The sequence below is a fragment of the Molothrus aeneus genome, chromosome 3 (genome assembly GCF_037042795.1).
Source record: "Molothrus aeneus isolate 106 chromosome 3, BPBGC_Maene_1.0, whole genome shotgun sequence".
NCBI classification, from domain to species: domain Eukaryota; kingdom Metazoa; phylum Chordata; class Aves; order Passeriformes; family Icteridae; genus Molothrus; species Molothrus aeneus.
This window is the reverse complement of record NC_089648.1, coordinates 985,405-1,003,796: the sequence shown is the minus strand read 5'-3', so window position 1 is coordinate 1,003,796 and position 18,392 is coordinate 985,405. Positions and strand designations below refer to the sequence as shown.

At 52.1% G+C, this 18,392-nt stretch overlaps 2 protein-coding genes across 4 annotated transcripts in view; one reads left to right on the top strand and one right to left on the bottom strand.

The window, feature by feature from the left end:
• The first annotated feature begins 254 nt into the window (after nucleotides 1–254).
• Nucleotides 255–10,688, top strand: LAMP5 (lysosomal associated membrane protein family member 5). The gene is made up of 6 exons (XM_066546010.1): nucleotides 255–353; nucleotides 608–780; nucleotides 966–1,097; nucleotides 1,170–1,275; nucleotides 2,631–2,819; nucleotides 9,547–10,688. Exons 1-6 carry the CDS (start codon nucleotides 314–316, stop codon nucleotides 9,723–9,725), a joined length of 819 nt encoding a protein of 272 aa, XP_066402107.1. The 5' UTR covers nucleotides 255–313; the 3' UTR covers nucleotides 9,726–10,688.
• A 2,950-nt stretch (nucleotides 10,689–13,638) lies between these two features.
• The window catches only part of PAK5 (p21 (RAC1) activated kinase 5), a 195,835-nt gene continuing 191,081 nt past the window's right edge, over nucleotides 13,639–18,392 (bottom strand). For all 3 annotated transcript variants that reach the window (XM_066546009.1, XM_066546007.1, XM_066546008.1), the window contains exons 8-9: nucleotides 16,204–16,338; nucleotides 13,639–15,625 (exon numbers count right to left, since the gene is read on the bottom strand). In XM_066546009.1, coding sequence (XP_066402106.1) covers nucleotides 15,470–15,625; nucleotides 16,204–16,338 — 291 coding nt within the window. In that variant the 3' untranslated portion in view covers nucleotides 13,639–15,469. The remainder of the gene's footprint in view (nucleotides 15,626–16,203; nucleotides 16,339–18,392) is intronic.

Below are 18,392 nucleotides of genomic sequence, written 5' to 3'. Positions count from 1 at the left end.
TCCCTTCTTCCCTCCTCCCCGCTCGGCTGCGTACGCCCCGTCCGTCCCTCGGCGTGGGCGCTCCATCAGCTCCGCCGGCATCTCCCCTCCTCCTCGCCGCACACCCACACACTTTCCCCGTCCCTCCTCCCCGCCACTCCGCAGCAGAGTGCTTTTGCAGCCTGTGCGGCTCCTGAGGAAGGAGGTGTGCGGCTTTCCCCCCCCCCCCCCCCCCCTCCTTTTTATTTTTAATTTTTTTTTTCTTTTCTCCGGAGCGGACCTTTCAGAGGAGCAGCTGCAGCAGCCGCGGCCACGCCGGGACCGAGCAGGGAGAATGGCCGGGGGGCGTCTCCCGGGGCTGCTTTTCATCTTGTGTGAGTACCTGGGTGGCGAGTCGCGACACGGAGCCCTGTCGCGACCAGGCTGCCGCTGGCGGACTCGGCGCTGTCACGGCACCGGTCTCGCATCACCGCCACCGGCTGCCACATCGCCTCCACCTGCTCAGTCGCGACAGGAACGCCCCGTCGCGATAGAGTAGCTTGCTCCAGCGGGCTCGGGGTGGCGGGAGGTGCTAGGGTGAGCGGCAGAGGCTCGGGGCTGCCGGCGCTCAGCCCCGCTGTGCCTGCAGACGCCGCGGCTCGCCTGGCCGCCGAGCAAGAAGTTGAAAACCTCTCCGGGCTCTCCCCTAACCCCGAGAAGGACATCTTCGTGGTGCGGGAAAACCGGACGACGTGTCTCATGGCCGAATTCGCCGCCAAGTTCATCGTCCCCTACGACGTGTGGGCCAGCAATTATGTGGATGTGAGTGGGGGCCGGGGGCGGCCCGGGGTGTCCGGGGCTCCAGCAGGACCGGGGGTGGCAGGGGACACACGCGCACATCTGCCGCTACTTTCCGAAAGTCCTTTATTCCCTCCGAGCATTGTCAGCCGGGACGGGGTGGGGCGGGACTCGGGGGTCGCCCGGCTGAGCCCCGCTCCCTTTTGCAGCTGATCACGGAGCAAGCCGATATCCCGCTGTCGCGGGGCGCCGAGATGAAGGGCAAGTGCGGCACGAACGAGTCGGAGCTGGAGCTCTCGTGGCTGGACCAAGCGTACACCCTCAAACTCTCCTTCCTCAAGGTACGGGCACGCCGGGAGCCGGGCCGGGGGCGCGGCGGCTCCGCGGGCTCCTGACCGGCCCGGTCTCGGCAGGAGGGGCACAACACGTCCCGGGGCCCGGAGGCGTCCTGGAAGCTCAGCCGGATCCAGTTCACCTACGACACCTCCGAGCGCACCTACTTCAAGGATGCCGTCAGCCGTAAGCGCCCGGGCTCGGGGATTAAGGGAGATCCCGGCGGGCGGGGGCAGGGAGTGCTCAGCGGGCTGCTCCTAAATGTAACTTACGGGAAAAAGGAAACCCCAAATCCTCCCGACAAAGCCGGGACCAGCTGCCGGCTTTAAACCGCATGTTTTAATATTTTTTTTTCTCCGCTGTTTTTTTTTTTTTTCTTCCGTTGTTTTTAATCACCGCTGTTGGCGGGGGAGGGAGAGCCCAGCTCTGCCCGTTTGCTGCGCTGTCCTGTGGGACTCAGGGTCCGAGGGCGGAACAGGGAGACACCTGGGCTGCAAAAGCTTGTCTCCTTTCCTGTGGGGAGATTGTTTTTGAGGTTAATCCTGATGATGGTTGAATAGGTGGAAAAGCAGCAGTTCCTCAAGATACCTGAGATTGACATTAGTATTGTACCCCCACACACCTCCGCACCCAGCAGCCTCCTCTTTTCTCACTGGGTTTCCATTCTTTTGGTTTTCATTTTGTTTTTATTTCATTTCGGCTCAGAAATGTGTTGTCTTGAATTGAAAAATGAAATATTGTCACTTGCAAATGGTTCTCCCTCAGGATTTCCCAACTCCGGCGAATAGGGCGCTTGGAGTTGTTGCCATAAGCCATGCTGGTTTTGGGGCTGTTTTCCCGCTGTTTGAGTCCCCAGAACACGGAGCTGGCCGTGCCGCATCAGCCCCTGCCCGTGTGAAGCACTGATTGCCTTTTTGTGCTGCCGGAGGGGAACAAAGGGCTGCAGAAGAGCGGGAGGTGGCAGATACCCCTCATTCCACCTGACTCAGCCGCAGTCGGCCTTCGCTTGCAAAACAAGCCCGGTGGGATGGGGAAATATTTTCTCTAATTTGTGCTTGGGTGAAACGGCCCCGTTGTATTTTCAGGAAGGGCTCCGTGGCCTGTCTTGCTTTGCGGGGTGGTCCCCAATGGCACTGTTCCTTCCCACCTGGATTCAGAGCCCAAGTGCAGCCTCAGAAATGGGCGTTCCAAATGTGGGGAGCACAGCCACAGTCCCGGGCTGCACCCCGAGCGTCTGTGAGCAGGAACCATTTCACGTTAGGGACGCCAGGCGCTGTGACAGGAGCGGAGCTGGCGGCAGCAGGGCCAGCTCTGCGCTTTGCGGAGCAGCTCCGTGTGCTGGAGCTGTGTTCCCGCTGTGGGAGCTGCCCTGGCTGTGTGGGGCGTCCCCCAAAAGCCGGGTCCCCCCCGGGAGGACCCTCCGGAGCAGCAGGGCGCTGCTGCCGCACTGCGCCCCGGCCGTGTCATGCCCGTTCGGTTCGTTGCCTCTGTTGGTGCAGCCCCTCGGGGCCGGGCCTGACCCGTGTGTGTCCCCTGGCCAGCCGGGAAGCACACGGCCAGCTCGCACCGGCTCTCGGCCCTGGTGACCCCTGCCGGGCGGTCCTACGAGTGCCAGGCGCAGCAGACCATCTCCCTCGTCTCCAGCGACCACCAGAAGTCCGTGCAGCTCCTGCTGTCGGAAGTGCGGCTCCAGCCCTTCGACATCCCCGCGGATTTTGTCTTCAGTGAAGGTAAGGAGCAGGCAGGGGCACGTCCCGCATCCCCGAGGTGCTGATGCTGCCACGGCCTTTGGGGATGTTGCAATCTACTGAAGGAATTTGGGTCCCACCTTTTGCAGGGCCACCTTCCCCTCACTGCAGCCTGTTACCAGTGCTCCCTACACTCCCTCCAACCCATTCCTTCCCTCTGTGGTCCCCCAAAAGGCTTTACAAATTCAGCCCAGCTGCCAAAACATGGACCATCGTTGTATGTACATTGGCTTCTGTAAGTACTCGGAGTCAGACTGCCAGCAAGCCCCAATGCAGCATCCCTGGGGAGCTCTGCAAGGCTGAGGTGTCTCCTCTGTAGCACAAAAATGCTTCAGCACAGCCCCAGGGGCTCCTCAGGGCTGCTGCACGCTGGGGAAGCTTGGGGCTGCAGTGGCAGGGTTTGCTAGGGACACACGTTCCTGGCTCCAGTTTGATTAATGCCCATTGTGAGGGGGAAGGAAGCGAAGCAGGGACCTCAGTGAGGCTCCTGGAGCACCAAACACAGGGGATGCCATTCTGCTTCTGGGATTCCTTAACATCTGTGGTGGAGAAAAGAACACCTGAGTTAAAATGCAGTTTGTATCAAAGGCTGCCATGGGACAGGATTCCTGCAGCCTCAGGTTCCTTTATCCCAAGGAAGCCATGGTGCTCCTGCTCCCAGCTCTCCCTTGGCTTTCCCATCAGGCTGAATGAGGCAGTGTAGCCATACCTGGATTAGGGCAGACCAGTCCCATGTCATAGTGCTGCCTTAGCACTATAATCAGTTAAGCCTGTTATTGTAACCAGGTGCAAACAAAATGTGTAATGGCCAACTCTTTTAATAATGAGTTAGCAAATGGTGGTTTTCAAGCCTAGCATTAAAAACGTGGAGCTTTATTATTTTGCATGTGGGAAATGTTTTGGAACACAATGAAAGCCAGCAGTGACTGCAGAGCTGAGTGGTTGCACTCACGACTCACGTCCTCTCAGCGATGTTGTAAATTCGTGCTGCTGCATGTGCTGGCAGAGCTCTGCCTGGCTGAATTACTCACAGCAAGGCCAGTGTAATACTGAGTAGGCTTTATCTGTGGGCAGGCTGTTTTTGTATCAAAGTAGTACCACATTTTTCTTAGATTTACAGGGAGAAAAAAGTAGTAATTTTTTTTTTTTGTTGGCATAGCTTTAGCTTTACCCTTTTTTTCCCCCTGTGGATCTGGGATTCCTGCACTCAGGGTTGGGCTGGGCAGAGCTTGGGGGCTGAGAACAGCGTGTTTAAAATATGCAAGGCTGTGTCTCTGTGATACCAAACCCGTGAAGTCCTAGAGCTCCCAGTTAAAACAACCAAACTTGGGGCTCACTGCCAAAGGAATCTACCTGCTGTTTTCATGATATGCTCATTCCTGTCAGGAAGCAAATTTGTTTCTATTTTGTTTTCTCTTTTGTTGCTGTAGTTTGGTGGGCTTTTCTTTTTTCCAGCACACAAAGACATGATGTTGCTTTAGCAATCTTTAAACACATGGAGGGAATTCCTCCTCTGGAGGACAGCATGGCTTCTCTCTTTGTCAGGCTCAGTGGGGTTTTCTGTAGTTGTTGCTCTCATTATTTAATTACACTCCTTTTTGTTGAATTCCACTGGAAGGTGAGCAGCAGAGAGCACCTGGAGGGGTGGTCAGAGGGGCTGGCAGGTGACTTATCAATGGAGCTCCATCCAGGGCACTGCTGCTCTCCCAGCCCAGCGCGCCCTCGGCACACACATGGCAGAGCAGCATCCTTTGTGGGGTCTGAGAACCACTGCCAATCTCAAATTACAGTAATTAGCCTTCTCCTTTTTGCTTCATTAATTTCCCATTAGGTAAAATTCCTATTAATTATGAACAAGCTACAGAACATTTTAAAATATTTTGGAGGAGAGAAAGAGACCTGCTAGAGCGGAAGAATCACCAAGACACAGGAGGGTCAGGCCCCTTTTTCCACAAAGAAACGGGGAAAAGGTTTCTTCATTAGTCCTGACATTGTTCTGGCAGGGATAGGTTAAAAAGCTAGTAGGGAATGATTGGATTGTCTTTGGGTTTTTTGAATGCTTAAATTCATGTGCTGGAGTATTTTTTGGTTTTTGAGACAATGCTTCCAACCTTCACAAATCCACATTTATTTATTTATTTTTTTATTTCTCAATAGAGAAGCAGTAGAAATTTTTTTCCATCAGATTTGCTAATTCATTTTTTTTATAATAGGGAAAATGTGTGTACATTTTTCAGCTTAGAAGATGAGTAAAATAAGAGCTGGGTCAAGAGGGTGGGAAAAGATTTAAACTGATGGAAGAACCCCAGAGAAACTGTCAGCTCTTTTGATTTTATATCTAAAACTTCGAATATAAAGCAATATGATGAAAAATAGTAACACAAAGGGATACAACAGCTGATAATCAGGGACTGGGATCCTGGGGTGGCTCAGAGGGAGCTGCGACCTCCCACTTGAGGGCCACTTTTTCTCAAGGGTCCTTTGCTCCAAGATATGCAGCCACTTTCTGAAAAGCACCTGGTCCTTCTTTCTCAAGTGTTTACTTACAAACTCCCCTCTCGAAATCCCAAACCCCTTGTCATGCCGGACACAGCTGGGCTGTTGTTCCCCCCTTGGGACCATCCCTGTGCCGATGCTCGGGCTGGTGCTGGTGCCTGCGGGAGGGCGCTGTGCCTTCTGCCGGGTCCTTTGCCGTGTGTGCTCTGCAGGAGGATTCTGGAATAGGGGAAAATGGGCTCTTAGGTGGTTTCACAGCCCCTACTGGAATTGGGCGAGCGCTCACCATAGAAACCGTGGCAGTACGTGAGCCTGGGAGGAGGCACAGCACAAAGGAGCGGTGAGGAATGCACCTCAGCACCTCCTTTGCATCCCTCTGCAGTGGGCGCTGCACGGGCAGGGACTGGGGATGGCACCACCCCGCCAGAGGGGTGACCCCGCCGTGTTTGGGGTGCAGCAGAGCTCCCAGCATCACCCCAACTTCCTCCTTATTGCCAGGGACCTGCTTGCTTCCCTGGACTGAGGGTAACCCCAGTGACTGGGAAATGCTGAGATCCTGTGACCCGGAGCAGAATACTGGGGAAAATTTGGCAGAAAGGGCTGTTTTCCTGCAGGGTCGTTAATTCTGAAAGCGTAGCTGTTCCCATGTTTGTCAAGCATCAACCTACTCAGACTTGAGGGGGTTGAACATCCAAATTTGTCTGCCATGGACTTTATGCAAACCCTTCTCTCCTCCTGTTCCCCTTTGCCTTTTCCTGTGCTGATGGAGCAGGAATGATACCTGCTGCCTGCCTGCCTCCCTGCTGTGTTGTGGACCTCATGCCTTTGCTTTGAATTCTTGGGCTGAAAAACGCTTCATTTGAATTCCTGGGGTGAAAAATACTGTATAAATGTTAAAGTACCTTGTTATAATTGTGAAACTATTTTTATTTGTCATAAAATTATGTGGATTAACATGATATTAGTGTTAAAATAGAGAATTAACCGTCCTAGCAGTCAGCACCCAGAGAGCCTCACTTCTGCTGCAGATTGTTTGTGCTTTGCACTTCCCAGTGCCTCCATACTGGATCCTCCCATTCCCATTCCCCCTGCAGTCTCCAGGGAGCCCAGGCTTTGGTGGTCTGCTCCAAAAGGAGAAAATGGATGTTTCTGCTGAGGAGCAGGTGTGGGTAGGGCAGAGGGAGGGGCAGTGGGTCCAGCTGGGTTTGGGGATGTGCTGCTGGAGACTGACAGCTTGGCTTGCTGCTTTTTTTCCCTCCTTCCTGTTGGCTTTCTTTATTATTTTATTTTATTTTAATCCTCTTAAAAAGTAGTGTCAGGATAAAGAACTCTCTTCCTTGGTTGCTTGCAGGAGCACCTTTTTGAGTTGTGACACAGACCCTTAGACACAGCCTGGCTTTCTGTGGACCATGGGTCTCTGGCCACGTCCTCTGGCGTGTTTTGTGCCCTGCAGCTGGTTTGCTTTGGCAAAATTTGGTGGAATTCAAATGTTACAAGTGGGGGCTTTAGAGCTGGCTCTGTTTTCTGCACTGGTGCTTTTAGCTTTCCTTTCTCCACTGGCTGCAGCCCCCCACATCCAGCCTGTTCTCCGGGAGTGTTCCCATTTGGGGAAAGGTGCAAGGAAAACTTGGTGTGTGTTTGAGCACAGGGAATCCTCTCAGCTGGGTTTCCAGCAGCTTTCTTTCCATCTTCTCTTGGTTTCAGCTAAGCCACTTCCCAAGCAGGAATCAGTGTCCGCCCAGAGTGCTCTCGTGCTGTTTGGCAGCTCAGCACAGCCTGTCTGCAGCTATGGGGGGTGCACAGGAGCTCCTGGAGCTTGGATCCTTCCCATGGGAATGGTGCTGCTTTGTCCCTGTGGGGAGTGGGGTCAGAGCAGCCCTGGCCCCACAGCACTGCCCCTGAGTGGCTTTTCCTGCAGTCAGCTCAGCCTGGCCTTGTGTCCCTGTAAGCTGCTCAGGCCTTAGCATCCTAAACTGGGAACAGTTCTGTGGAGCACTAGAAACCCAATTCTGGGAGCTAAGTAACCATCAGGATTTCTCCCCCCATTCTCCTCACTACAAACAAACAAAACCCCTGCATTGCAGCAGTTGCTGAGTCGCCTGTGCCACAGTCCTGGTGATTAATCACTCCTCTGGTGAAACCGTGAGCAACTGGAACTGAAAAGGGACATTCTTGTGTGTTAGACAACATTCCACTTTTGGTGGGATTTTTTTTTGTTTTACCTCATTTACAGCTTTAAATGTTTCCTGATGCCATTGCTGGCAGGAGGCTGCACTCCAGGACGTGGTGGAGCTCCTGGAGGTGCCAGCACCGCTGGAGATGGGTCCCTGCTGTCACCTCCTGCCTGGGCCTGGGGCTCTCTGGGTTTCTCCTGCTCTTTGCCACATGCTGTTAGATTTGTGGAGCGTTTGCTCCTCGTGGTTATTGCAGATCTCTGCAATCAGCTGCCCGGGGAACCCATCTGGACAGTCTTTAGCAAGGGGGGAATTTGTGGTGCCCTTTGTATTTGTTCATCTAGCACACAGCTTTTCCATTTTCCTTTTTTTTTTTTCCCCTTAAAGTTGTCATTGTTTTCAGCACATTTCTAATACAATGAAGACAGGGAATTGTCCTTCCTGTATCATGTACCCTTTTTTCTCCCCCAGAACTGGCATTTTTCTCCTTTTTAGCCTGGCAGCCCCATCTCAGCAGCATGGGCCCTGCCTGTCCATCAGCACAGAGAAGCAACAATCCTGTGGGGAAAGATGTGCATCCTGATCCTGTCACCCTGGCCTGCAGTAGACTCTGGAAGTGTAAGGGAGCTGAGCCAGGATTACCAGTGCACCATGTTCCTAACCTCAGTGGCTTTTCCAAGCTCAAGTATTTTCCCATTGTATCACTCTTTTCTAGTGCTTTATTAGGCTGTGGCAGAGACTCATCAGCCAGAGACAAGAGCACTGCCGGGGCTCACGTTGCTTCTGCTGCTCCTTTGCTGTATTTGGTGGACAATGTGGGGTGCTGGGGTGCTGTTTGACACAGACACACACATGTGTGCTCTGCCAGGGCTGGAGCCATGTCCCTGGGGGGCTCACAGAGAGGGGCAGTGGTGCTGTTGGACCTCTGCCAGCTTGCAGATAGAGGGGGAATCTCTGGGTGATGTGCAGGGTGAGTCTGGTGCAGAATTAAAGCCTTCCTGATGCTGAGGCCTCTCCAGACTCTCTGCCTGAATAAACAAAGCAGCTCTTCAGGCACGCAGGAACCTCAGGCTTTGGCTGCCCTGTTCCCAGCAAGGCCATTGATGTGTGGCAGAGAGGGCTGAGCTTATGGGCATGGAAGTGTTTTTCCAGTGCGGGGGCTGGTTTGATAGATGTAGCCTCTCCCTGCCTTGTGAGTGATTCCACTTTGCTCCAAGGCAATTGATTTTCTCCCTGGGGCTCTGCAGGCAGCTGCAGCCACTCCATCCTGCATGGAGCTGTGACCAGGGAGCCACAGCTCACAGCATCTCAGCCACATCCCTCTTCCCCTTCTTTTCCCTGTTCCTTCCCCTGCAGGGTCTCAGCCATGTCCCTTTTCCCTGTTCCTTCCCCTGCAGGGTCTCAGCCATGTCCCTTTTCCCTGTTCCTTCCCCTGCAGGGTCTCAGCCATGTCCCTGTTCCTTCCCCTGCAGGGTCTCAGCCATGTCCCTTTTCCCTGTTCCTTCCCCTGCAGGGTCTCAGCCATGTCCCTTTTCCCTGTTCCTTCCCTGCAGGGTCTCAGCCATGTCCCTTTTCCCTGTTCCTTCCCTGCAGGGTCTCAGCCATGTCCCTTTTCCCTGTTCCTTCCCTGCAGGGTCTCAGCCATGTCCCTTTTCCCTGTTCCTTCCCCTGCAGGGTCTCAGCCATGTCCCTGTTCCCTGTTCCTTCCCTGCAGGGTCTCAGCCATGTCCCTGTTCCCTGTTCCTTCCCCTGCAGGGTCTCAGCCATGTCCCTTTTCCCTGTTCCTTCCCCTGCAGGGTCTCAGCCATGTCCCTTTTCCCCGTTCCTTCCCCTGCAGGGTCTCAGCCATGTCCCTTTTCCCTGTTCCTTCCCCGCAGGGTCTCAGCCATGTCCCTTTTCCCTGTTCCTTCCCCTGCAGGGTCTCAGCCATGTCCCTTTTCCCTGTTCCTTCCCTGCAGGGTCTCAGCCATGTCCCTTTTCCCCGTTCCTTCCCCTGCAGGGTCTCAGCCATGTCCCTTTTCCCTGTTCCTTCCCTGCAGAGCACAAGTGCCCGGTGGACCAGCGGGAGCAGCTGGAGGAAACGCTGCCCCTGATCCTGGGGCTGATCCTGGGGCTGGTGATCGTGGTCACCCTGGGCATCTACCACATCCACCACAAGCTGACAGCCAGCCAGGTGCAGATCCCTCGGGACAGATCTCAGTACAAACACATGGGGTAGGAGCAGCACCGAGACACCCGGGCACTGATCAGGTAGAAAAAGCAAAAGCACTTTTTTCTGTGGGTGAGGAAAGGTTCTGGGGGGCAAGGGATGGTATTCACAGCACCTAATCCTGGGTATTTCATGGAGACACCCAGGCTAAGGCTTGGCTTTAACACAGCCTCTGGAAGGAGAGTCAGTGTCTGTAGGTGGTTTGAATACCTTCTTGAAGCAGCTGGGCTGATCATCTGGAAACAGAAATGCTTCACGTGTCAGAGTTTCACACTGGGAGCACAATTAGCTTTCTTGTTTGGTTTATTTTTTCCCTTTTTCCCATCCCAAGAGATTCTTGCCTCCCCCTGCGTCACCTTTGGAGCATTCAGCCCTCCACGTTCCTGGCCATGCAGGAAGCAGGGCTGGGAGACAGAGCCATTGCACAGGGCTCATTCAGGCCCTCTGATGATGGGACTCAAACCACATCCCCAAGTTTGCACTCATGTTAAGAAAAGCATGGAGGCAAATGCAGGTGTGCTTTGGGAAAAAAAAATAATAAATTTAAGGTCAGTAACTCCAGTGGAGCAGATCACAACTGTGAGCTGACCCCACACCTGAGACTGGGTGAAGAAAGTTTGTTTTTGCTTCTTGAGCCACATCTGAAGTAAACTTAGGAAAAAAAAAAAAGAAAAAAAGTATTGATACACAAATTATAAAGTGCTGTGCTACTGCAAGTCAACTGAGAAATGCTTCTGGCTGGGCATCCTGCACGTATTGTGATTGTGGTTGAGATGTTACATTGCTACCTGCAACTGATAACTTTCACAACAAAACAAAAAAAAAAGAGAAAAAGAAAACAGTAATGTTAAAGTTACTATGCAGATTATTCAGGTATAATCTAATGTAACAGAAAAAATATAAGGGAACCCTTGAAATCTATCCTTAAATGTAGACCATTTTTAAAATTAATTAAAACATGTACATACATAATGCTTGATTTGCCTTCTTAATTTGAAATGATGTAATCTTTGTGCTCTCTCCATGGTGCCAATGGAATCAGAACACAAATCTGAGTGGGTGGCACATGTAGGATTTATTTCCTGCAGCGGTTGTGCTGCAAATGGCTTGGTGAAGACACCATGGTGGTTTGGTATTCTGTGATTTGTGGGTTGTCCCTAATTTTCTTCTATCTTTTGGTTGTTTTTCCAGTGTGTTGTGTGGGCAATGATGTGTTTTATTCTGGTATAGTCCAATTCCCACTGAGCCCTCTGACTCCACTTGGCTCCAGTGTTACCTCAGCAGGAGTTAGTGCAGGCCTTGTGTCAATTTAGGGTGTGGAAAACACTACCTTGTTCTTAAACTGATTTAATTCAGAGGCTTGATTGTTTTCTTTCAGCTTAAAACTCAATCAAAAATAGTCATTTCAATGTTGGAGAAAGGTAAGAGAAGAAACTTAACTGTTCTTTATGCTGTAGTCTCCTCCAAAATGTATGGGTTTTTTGATGAAGGTGGATGCAGCACAAGCCTTCCTTCAGTCCTGCCTCATTCCTGGTCTCATTTCTGTGTTATGCTCAGCTGTTTTCTCATTTGGATGCAAAAAGCAAAATTATGGCACTAACAATGATAGTGGCTTTGCCCTTTTCCTTTAGAACTGCACTGAAAGGGTCCTGGGTGAGCTTCAGACTGACCAAGTGCCACTGCCTACAATAAGCTGGTAATTAAAAAAGAAAATAAAAGGTTCTTTTAGAGGCAGTTAGAAAAAGCCAGAGGTAGCAGGAGGGTGAATAAAAGGATTAAAGGTTCATCCTTAATAGAGAAGAGCTTTGTCCTGCCTCACCCTTGTCTGCCCCGGGGCCAGGCAGGCTCTCCCCGCCAGCTCCCATCAGCCTGGCACATCTGCCACTGTGACCTCCCAAAGAATAATCAGACACACAAAGGAAGCCAACAGCTGAGCTGCAGATGCCAGAGGAGCCCCTCCACTGCTCTTTGTCTCCTGGAGAGGCCGTTCTGGCAAGGGGCTGTGGAGAGATGGGAGAATGCCCCTCCTGGAGCCCTGGCAGTCACTCAGAGGACATTCCCACCTGGCTGCCTGCCTGGGAAGGGGGAGTTCAGGGGCTCCCGTGGCTGCTGAGGGCAGCAGGAGCCGGGGCTTGGCTGGGCTGCTGAGTGTGGCTGCAGCAGAGGCAGTGGTGGCTGGGGACACCATGGCCAGGCTGCTCTCTGAGCTGTGCCCTGTCCAGCTGCTGGCAGTCCCTGCTGTGCCCTCTGCTGTGAGCACCACCTGCCTGCTGCAACAGGGAGCTGCTCCCAAACAGCAGCGCTCTGTGGATTTCAGATGGAAAAAAGGCTGCTTGTGGTGGCCTCTGTGACCTGTCCTTAATGCCCTCACAGGGACTGGCCCTGCCTGACCCCAGAGCCCTGAGGTGGTGGCAAGGGCCACTGGGCGGGGACAACCCCCAAAAGCTGAAGCTGCTCCTGTGCCTGCCTGAAGGGCTTCTGCTGCTTTTCCTGGCACATGAGGGTTTCCCTAAGAAGCACCTGGCATCACCTTCAGGGGGTATGTCTGTGAGCTATTAGGAACACAGGAATGCAATAATTAATTTCTTGATTTTCTGAACTGACAGAAAATATCTTTTTGGTTGAACTGAAATGTTTTTGCTTTTTGGGGAAGAAAGGAAAAAGAAACAATAATTTAATGTCAGGGACAGCTTGTGTCCCAGACTGATGCATCTTGGTTGAAAAAAATGTTATTTAAGCTTTTGGATGAAAACCTTTTAAAATCTTTTCATTCTCCCCATCCTTTTGTTCACATTTACTAAAATTGATCTGAATTCTCCATTGCTTTAAGCTTTTCAGGCCTATTTATGAAAAATTATTTATGAGAGAGATTATGTCCAACTTCCCTCCTGCCTGTCAAACTGCAGCAGCATCTTCAGGATGGCAGCACTTTGTTGTGATTTAATTTTGTATTTAGCTTTCATTTATTGATGGCTTTTTATGGGTGAGCTGCAAATTGAAAGCTTTGCTTTCTAGATGTTTATGAACACAGCAGTAGAAGGTGGATAAATACACCTTATCACCCTACTGAGCTCTGCAAGGACCTGTAATAATTAGGCACTTACAAAAGCAGCTGCTAATGACTTACAGAGTACTTGTGATTAGAACTTTAATTATAAATTATTGATGTATTGCTGAGGAGGGGGCTGACATAGCCAGGAACTGTCCTGGCCTCTGCTACCACGGTGGGGAGTGTTTGGGAGTAGTTTGAGAAGTGTGAGCTCAGAAATAGCCACCATTCCCTAGTGACAGGTGGGAATCATTCACTGGAATATCAGCCTCAGCTTCCGAGTGAATGGATGCTCTTCACATCCTTATTTGTTTGTTTCTAGGTGATGGCATTACATTTTTTCAATGTATTTGGAAGTCTTTACTGATGTCAGAAACCAAAAGTAATAGAAATCCTCACCTGTAAGACTTGAAGGTAGCAAATTACATTGTAGATTCACCAGCTGACTGGTGCTGCTGGGGAAACTGGGAACAACTGCTGTCTGGAGGTGTGAGAGACCAACAGCTGGGAGCTCGAAACTGGGAATGTGTAATTAGGGGTTATTTAGGGGATAAAGGGGGGTGGGAATGCACTGACACTTAGAAATCACTTAGGACAGCTCTATAAATCACTATTATATATATGTATGTGTATCATACACATGTGTATCCTGAGTGCTTATACATATATTAGAAGAACACTTTTTTCTTTGTTATATATATCATAATATACATATTATAAGAACAAAATATATATATGTATATAAAAGAATAATAGATATTATAAGAACACATTTTTTCTTTGTTATCTACTTGTTCCAGTACTGTGAGACTGAGTCAAATCTATAAAGTAGAAAAAAGGCATGGGAACAAAAAACCACACTGAAACTCGAAGTGTTTATTAATTAATTTATTGAACTTGCATGTGCATTTGTTTCACCAGTAGCTGGTGTTCACAAAAAAACCCCTTTAAATTGACAAAACTCTCAGTAAACTCGATGAACACTGCTTAAAGTATCTAATGATAAGAAAATTGCAGAAAATTCTTCACTTGTACAGCCTAAAATGTGCTGAATATTGAAGAAAAAACTCCCACCAACCCCCTTTTTTATTCAAAGATGGTTAAAAAAGGTAATTTTGTAGCTAGTATTAAGTTGTGCCGTTGCCTGGACTGGTGCAGCCTGGTTTCCTGAGTTGTCAAGACTACAAAAGAGAGCCCTGGGAGGCTGGGGGTGCTCCCTGCTGGGTGGGCTCTGGGAGCCAAACATTTTCTTCAGTGTCTCCTTCAAATGTGCAAACAGGGCTAGGGAGAGAGAGCAGTGGGGATAAGACACTGATGTAAGAACAGCTCTTCCATGTTCCAGGTCATCCTTATCTCGTTTTTGCTTTTTTTTAATTGCTTCTCTCCCTCCAAATATTCTTTAAGGGCAGAACTCAAGGAGCTTCTTTACTATTGGCAACTCTTTTCTCCCAGAGGAAGATCTTTAAGCAACAGCTCCTGCCAGGTGTATAGATGTTTGGTTATAATTTACTACAATAAATAACAATTAATTTATTAACTATGAAATTTCATAATAAGAAAAAAACTGTGTTTTCACCAAGTTGGCTTTGTGGTTCTTAAAGATACCATAAAATGAGGTCAGTAAGAAAAAAAAAACAAACTTGAAAAACATGGCTTTTGTATTATACAGAATTAAAAAACAACTAATCGTTAATAAATAAAATTAGTTTCTCATTGAAATAATTATGAAGCACTTCTAAAAATTTTAAAGGCAAATCTATTTAGGCCTACAGTTAACATGCAAAGTCATCCAACAAATAACACAAAATTGTACCGCAGTAGTCAACTGTTGCATCAACATTCAGAAAGGTCTAGACAGCAGCACACTCCTCCTCTCTGGCAAACGCGGGCAGCTCATCCCAACCCATCCCATCCCCTCCAGGGCTCTGCCTGCGCTCTGGGGCTCCCTCTGGGCTGGCAGGAGCAGCTGCTGCTCTCCCTCTCTCCCCTGCCAGAGTGTGACAGCAGTCATGGAGGCCGCTGTGCTGGCATGGCAAGAGCAGGGTCAGCCCAGCCTGGAGGCCCCTGGGCCAAGGCTGGGCAGGGCTCTTGGCTCCCAGCTGCCCTGAGGGCAGGATGAGCCCCCTCCTCACCCCATGGGAACGCTGCAAAACCTTACAACTTCCTAAAGGTGACTGTGGTTTCTTTTTTTTTTCTTTTTTTTCTCCTGTTTTCAAAAGGGTTTAAAAAAGTAGGAAACTTCATCTTCTCAAATTCTCCAAGTTACACTTATTACTTAACTAACACAACAGGTACATGACAAAGTACTGCAAGTTATCAAAACGTACTGTACAGAAAATTACAAACTTCTTGCAAAATACATTGCGCTGCTCTGGCCGAGATAAAAAGTGCTTTGTTTGTCAGAAAAGTGTTCTTCTGAGCCAGAGGTGCCTCAGCCCGCGGTGCAGCTCAGCTGTTTGGCTCCGTGCGGCCTCGCCCAGGCTGGCAGTGGGTGTGCCCTGCCTGGCAGCCCTGGTGTCCGGCCCGCTCCTGTCCCTGGCACAGTGGGAGCAGGGAGCGCTGCCTGCCCCGGGGATCTCTGTACACCGGCAGCGTCTCCTCAGGGCTGCCTTCCTCCTCGAGGCTCTGCTGCTCCTCCTCCTCCCTGCCTGCGGGTCCCGCACGCCACGAGCCGGGCTCTGCACTGCCCCTTCCCAGCAGCCCTTCAGCGGTGCCTGTGCTGCCTCATGAGGGGCACGATGCAGGAGGGGGGCCCTGCCAGCTTCAGGAAGGGGTGTCTGAGCAGCTCCTGCGCCGTGGCTCGCTGCGAGGGCTCCCGCACCAGCATCGAGTCCAGGAAGCCCCGCAGCACCGAGGAGACCTGAAACGCCACACGGGCATTAGGGGTGGCAAACACCCCCTCTGGCTGTGCTGCTCTGGGCACGCTCTTTTACTGGGGAGAAAAGGGACCCTGATCTTCCCCACTGCAGCAGCCGTGCTGAGCAGAAGGGCTGTGGGTCTTTGCTGGTGTTTGGAGTGTTTGGGTGTCCCTGGGGTAGAGAACAGCATTAAGGTAGGCTGAGGGCTCGGGTCTGATGGAAACACCCCCTAACTGGGAGGGGCCCCAAGGCTTTGGTGCCTCACACGGATGCACCAGCCCACCTGCAGCAGGGCAGTGAGCTCAGCTGCTCTGGTCCTCGGGCAGGCTGGGAAGCACAGGGCGACTGGGGCTGTGCCCAGCTCCCTTTGCCATCTCTGGCTGCAAAGGCAGTGCCAGGGTCAGGCACAAACAAGGCCGTGACCGATGGCTACGGCCTCTCTTCCCCCCCAGGAGCCCTGTGTGGCACCCACTGCTCCAGTGGCCCCTTGGAGGTGAGAGTGAGGGTCTGGGTGGGCAGGGTGTGCCGGCAGGGTCCCTGCCGGGGCCAGTGGCAGGCCCTGGTGGCAGGGCAGGCTGACCTTGTGCGTGTCCTTGACGCGGGGCGGGAGGTTGTCCCGGATGCGGCGCATGGCCTGCAGCGGCGGCTCGTTGAAGTACGGCGGCTCCCCGTCGATCATCTCCATCACCATGATGCCCAGGGACCAGATGTCCACCTGCAACAGCACAGGGCTCAGGGGCACTGCTGGCACTGCACTGGCTCCTGCTGCTGCCTGCCCGGCCAGCACCAGCTCCATCCATCGCTCTTTTTTACCAGCCAACCATGGCTTTCCTTGTAGCAGTGAGGGCCTGACAGACCAGGCCAGCAGGGGCTCACAGTCCAGGCTCTGCAGCTGCCTCAGGTGCTGCCCACTGGAAGCTGCACCCTTGGAGAGGCTGTGTCCTGCTGCCCTGCATTCCAGCTGCACTGAGCGCCCCCTCAGGCTGGCCCTGCAGCTGCTGGAGAGCAGGGAACACTTCAGCTGCTGTGGAATCACTTACTCTGTTCCCCTGGAGCTGAAAGACTATGGGAACTCCATTCCAGAGCCCGAGGCAAATGCAAGCACTCACTACAGCCAGGCTTGTTTACAGCCAGCACAGGTAGCACATTATGTAACACCTTTGGAAAGTGATTCAGCTCCAGCTCAAAAAAACCACTTTTTTTTTTTCTTTTCTTAGTCCTGGCCTGCTGCAGAGCTGCTTCAGAATCCCAGTCCTCTGATGACTGTAATTCCTGTCATTTGCCAACCCAAATACAGCCAGGGCCAGTTCATTCTGCTTTTGCTCTTTTGCCAACACGATCCTTTAGCTTTCCTTTTTTTTCCCTTTCCCTTCTGGTGGGGAAACTTCATGCAGCCCTAAGTTCAGCCACTTTATAATCCCCCTAAGCTATTAATGGGCTAATAATAGTTGATGCTATTATCTCCGGAATGTCTCCTCCAGCAGCACAGATCCTGGGTGGAGAGCACTGCCTGCAGGGTGCTCATACTGTGCCGTGCCAGAGCAGTGTGAGGATGGAGCAGCTCCTGCTCAGCTCATCTCCCCTCCCTGAGCACATCTGTATTTGCAGATGTGTTCTGCAGGTACGTGCAGTGAAGCTGTGTGTGGCCATCCCGAGTCCTGGCTCTGCTGGCTGCCAGGGCCGAGCTCTGCAGCAGCTGTGTCCCTGCAGGGGAGGGTGTGTCACTGTCACCGGGTCCCCTCTGTCACTCGCAGCTGCCTGTGCACGGGCTGTGGCACTGCACAGCTCCCTCCTTGCTGGGCTCCTCTGAAGGCTTCCAGTGAAACGTGTGCCTTGCCTCTCCCAGAACATCAGGCAGTGCCTGAAACAGCTCCCACAGAGGGGCTTTTCCCACCCCCGTGTCCCAGCTGATGCCGGCAATGACTGCAAGGAAGGAGCCCATGGATGGAGAGCAGTCCTACCACAGAGGGTGGAGGTGCAGCCCACCCAGCTGGCCCCGGGTGCTGCCCTGGCTCTCCTCTCCTCGGGGGGGCAAGGGCAGGATGGGGGCAGAGTGGCCCTGGCACACACTGGTGGCACTGGGCTGGGCAGGGGGTGTGTGAGGTGGCTGCTGCTTTGGCACAGGCGGCAGGGCACACCTGTGAGTGCAGCTCCAGCCTGCAGGCTCGGTGTTCAGCAGCAGCACAGGGCCCTTCACAGTGTGCACAGTGTGCACAGATGAGGGCACTTCCCTTCACTGCAGCACCCCAAGCTCAAATATGTAAAAGCACTGCACTGCTGGGAGTGCTAAATGGAGTTGTTATTTAATAACTCCATCCTGGGGAAACACTTCCAAACCAGGCACAATGCTGCACTCTGGGGCAAATGGAATCACTGCTATTTAGCAGAGCTGTGCAAATGTTCCTGACCTGCACAGCTCTGACACAGCTCCACGGGGCTGGGATATCCCTCCTGCAGTGCCTCCTGTGCTCACCTGGCTGCTGCAGGGACTTGGGATATCCTCTCCTGGGATAACCCCTCTGGAGTGTCCTGTGCCCAGCTCAGTGCCACAGGGAGCTGGGAATCCCCTCTGGAGTGTCCTGTGCCCAGCTCAGTGCCACAGGGAGCTGGGAATCCCCTCTGGAGTGTCCTGTGCCCAGCTCAGTGCCACAGGGAGCTGGGAATCCCCTCTGGAGTGTCCTGTGCCCAGCTCAGTGCCACAGGGAGCTGGGAATCCCCTCTGGAGTGTCCTGTGCCCAGCTCAGTGCCACAGGGAGCTGGGATAACCCC

Excerpts from the sequence above, each read along its gene's own strand:
- LAMP5 (XM_066546010.1), top strand. The coding sequence starts at position 314 with ATGGCCGGGGGGCGTCTCCCGGGGCTGCTTTTCATCTTGT. Across the intron at positions 1,276-2,630 it reads CTTCAAGGATGCCGTCAGCC|CCGGGAAGCACACGGCCAGC; the intron begins GTAAGCGCCCGG and ends TCCCCTGGCCAG. Across the intron at positions 2,820-9,546 it reads GGATTTTGTCTTCAGTGAAG|AGCACAAGTGCCCGGTGGAC; the intron begins GTAAGGAGCAGG and ends CCTTCCCTGCAG.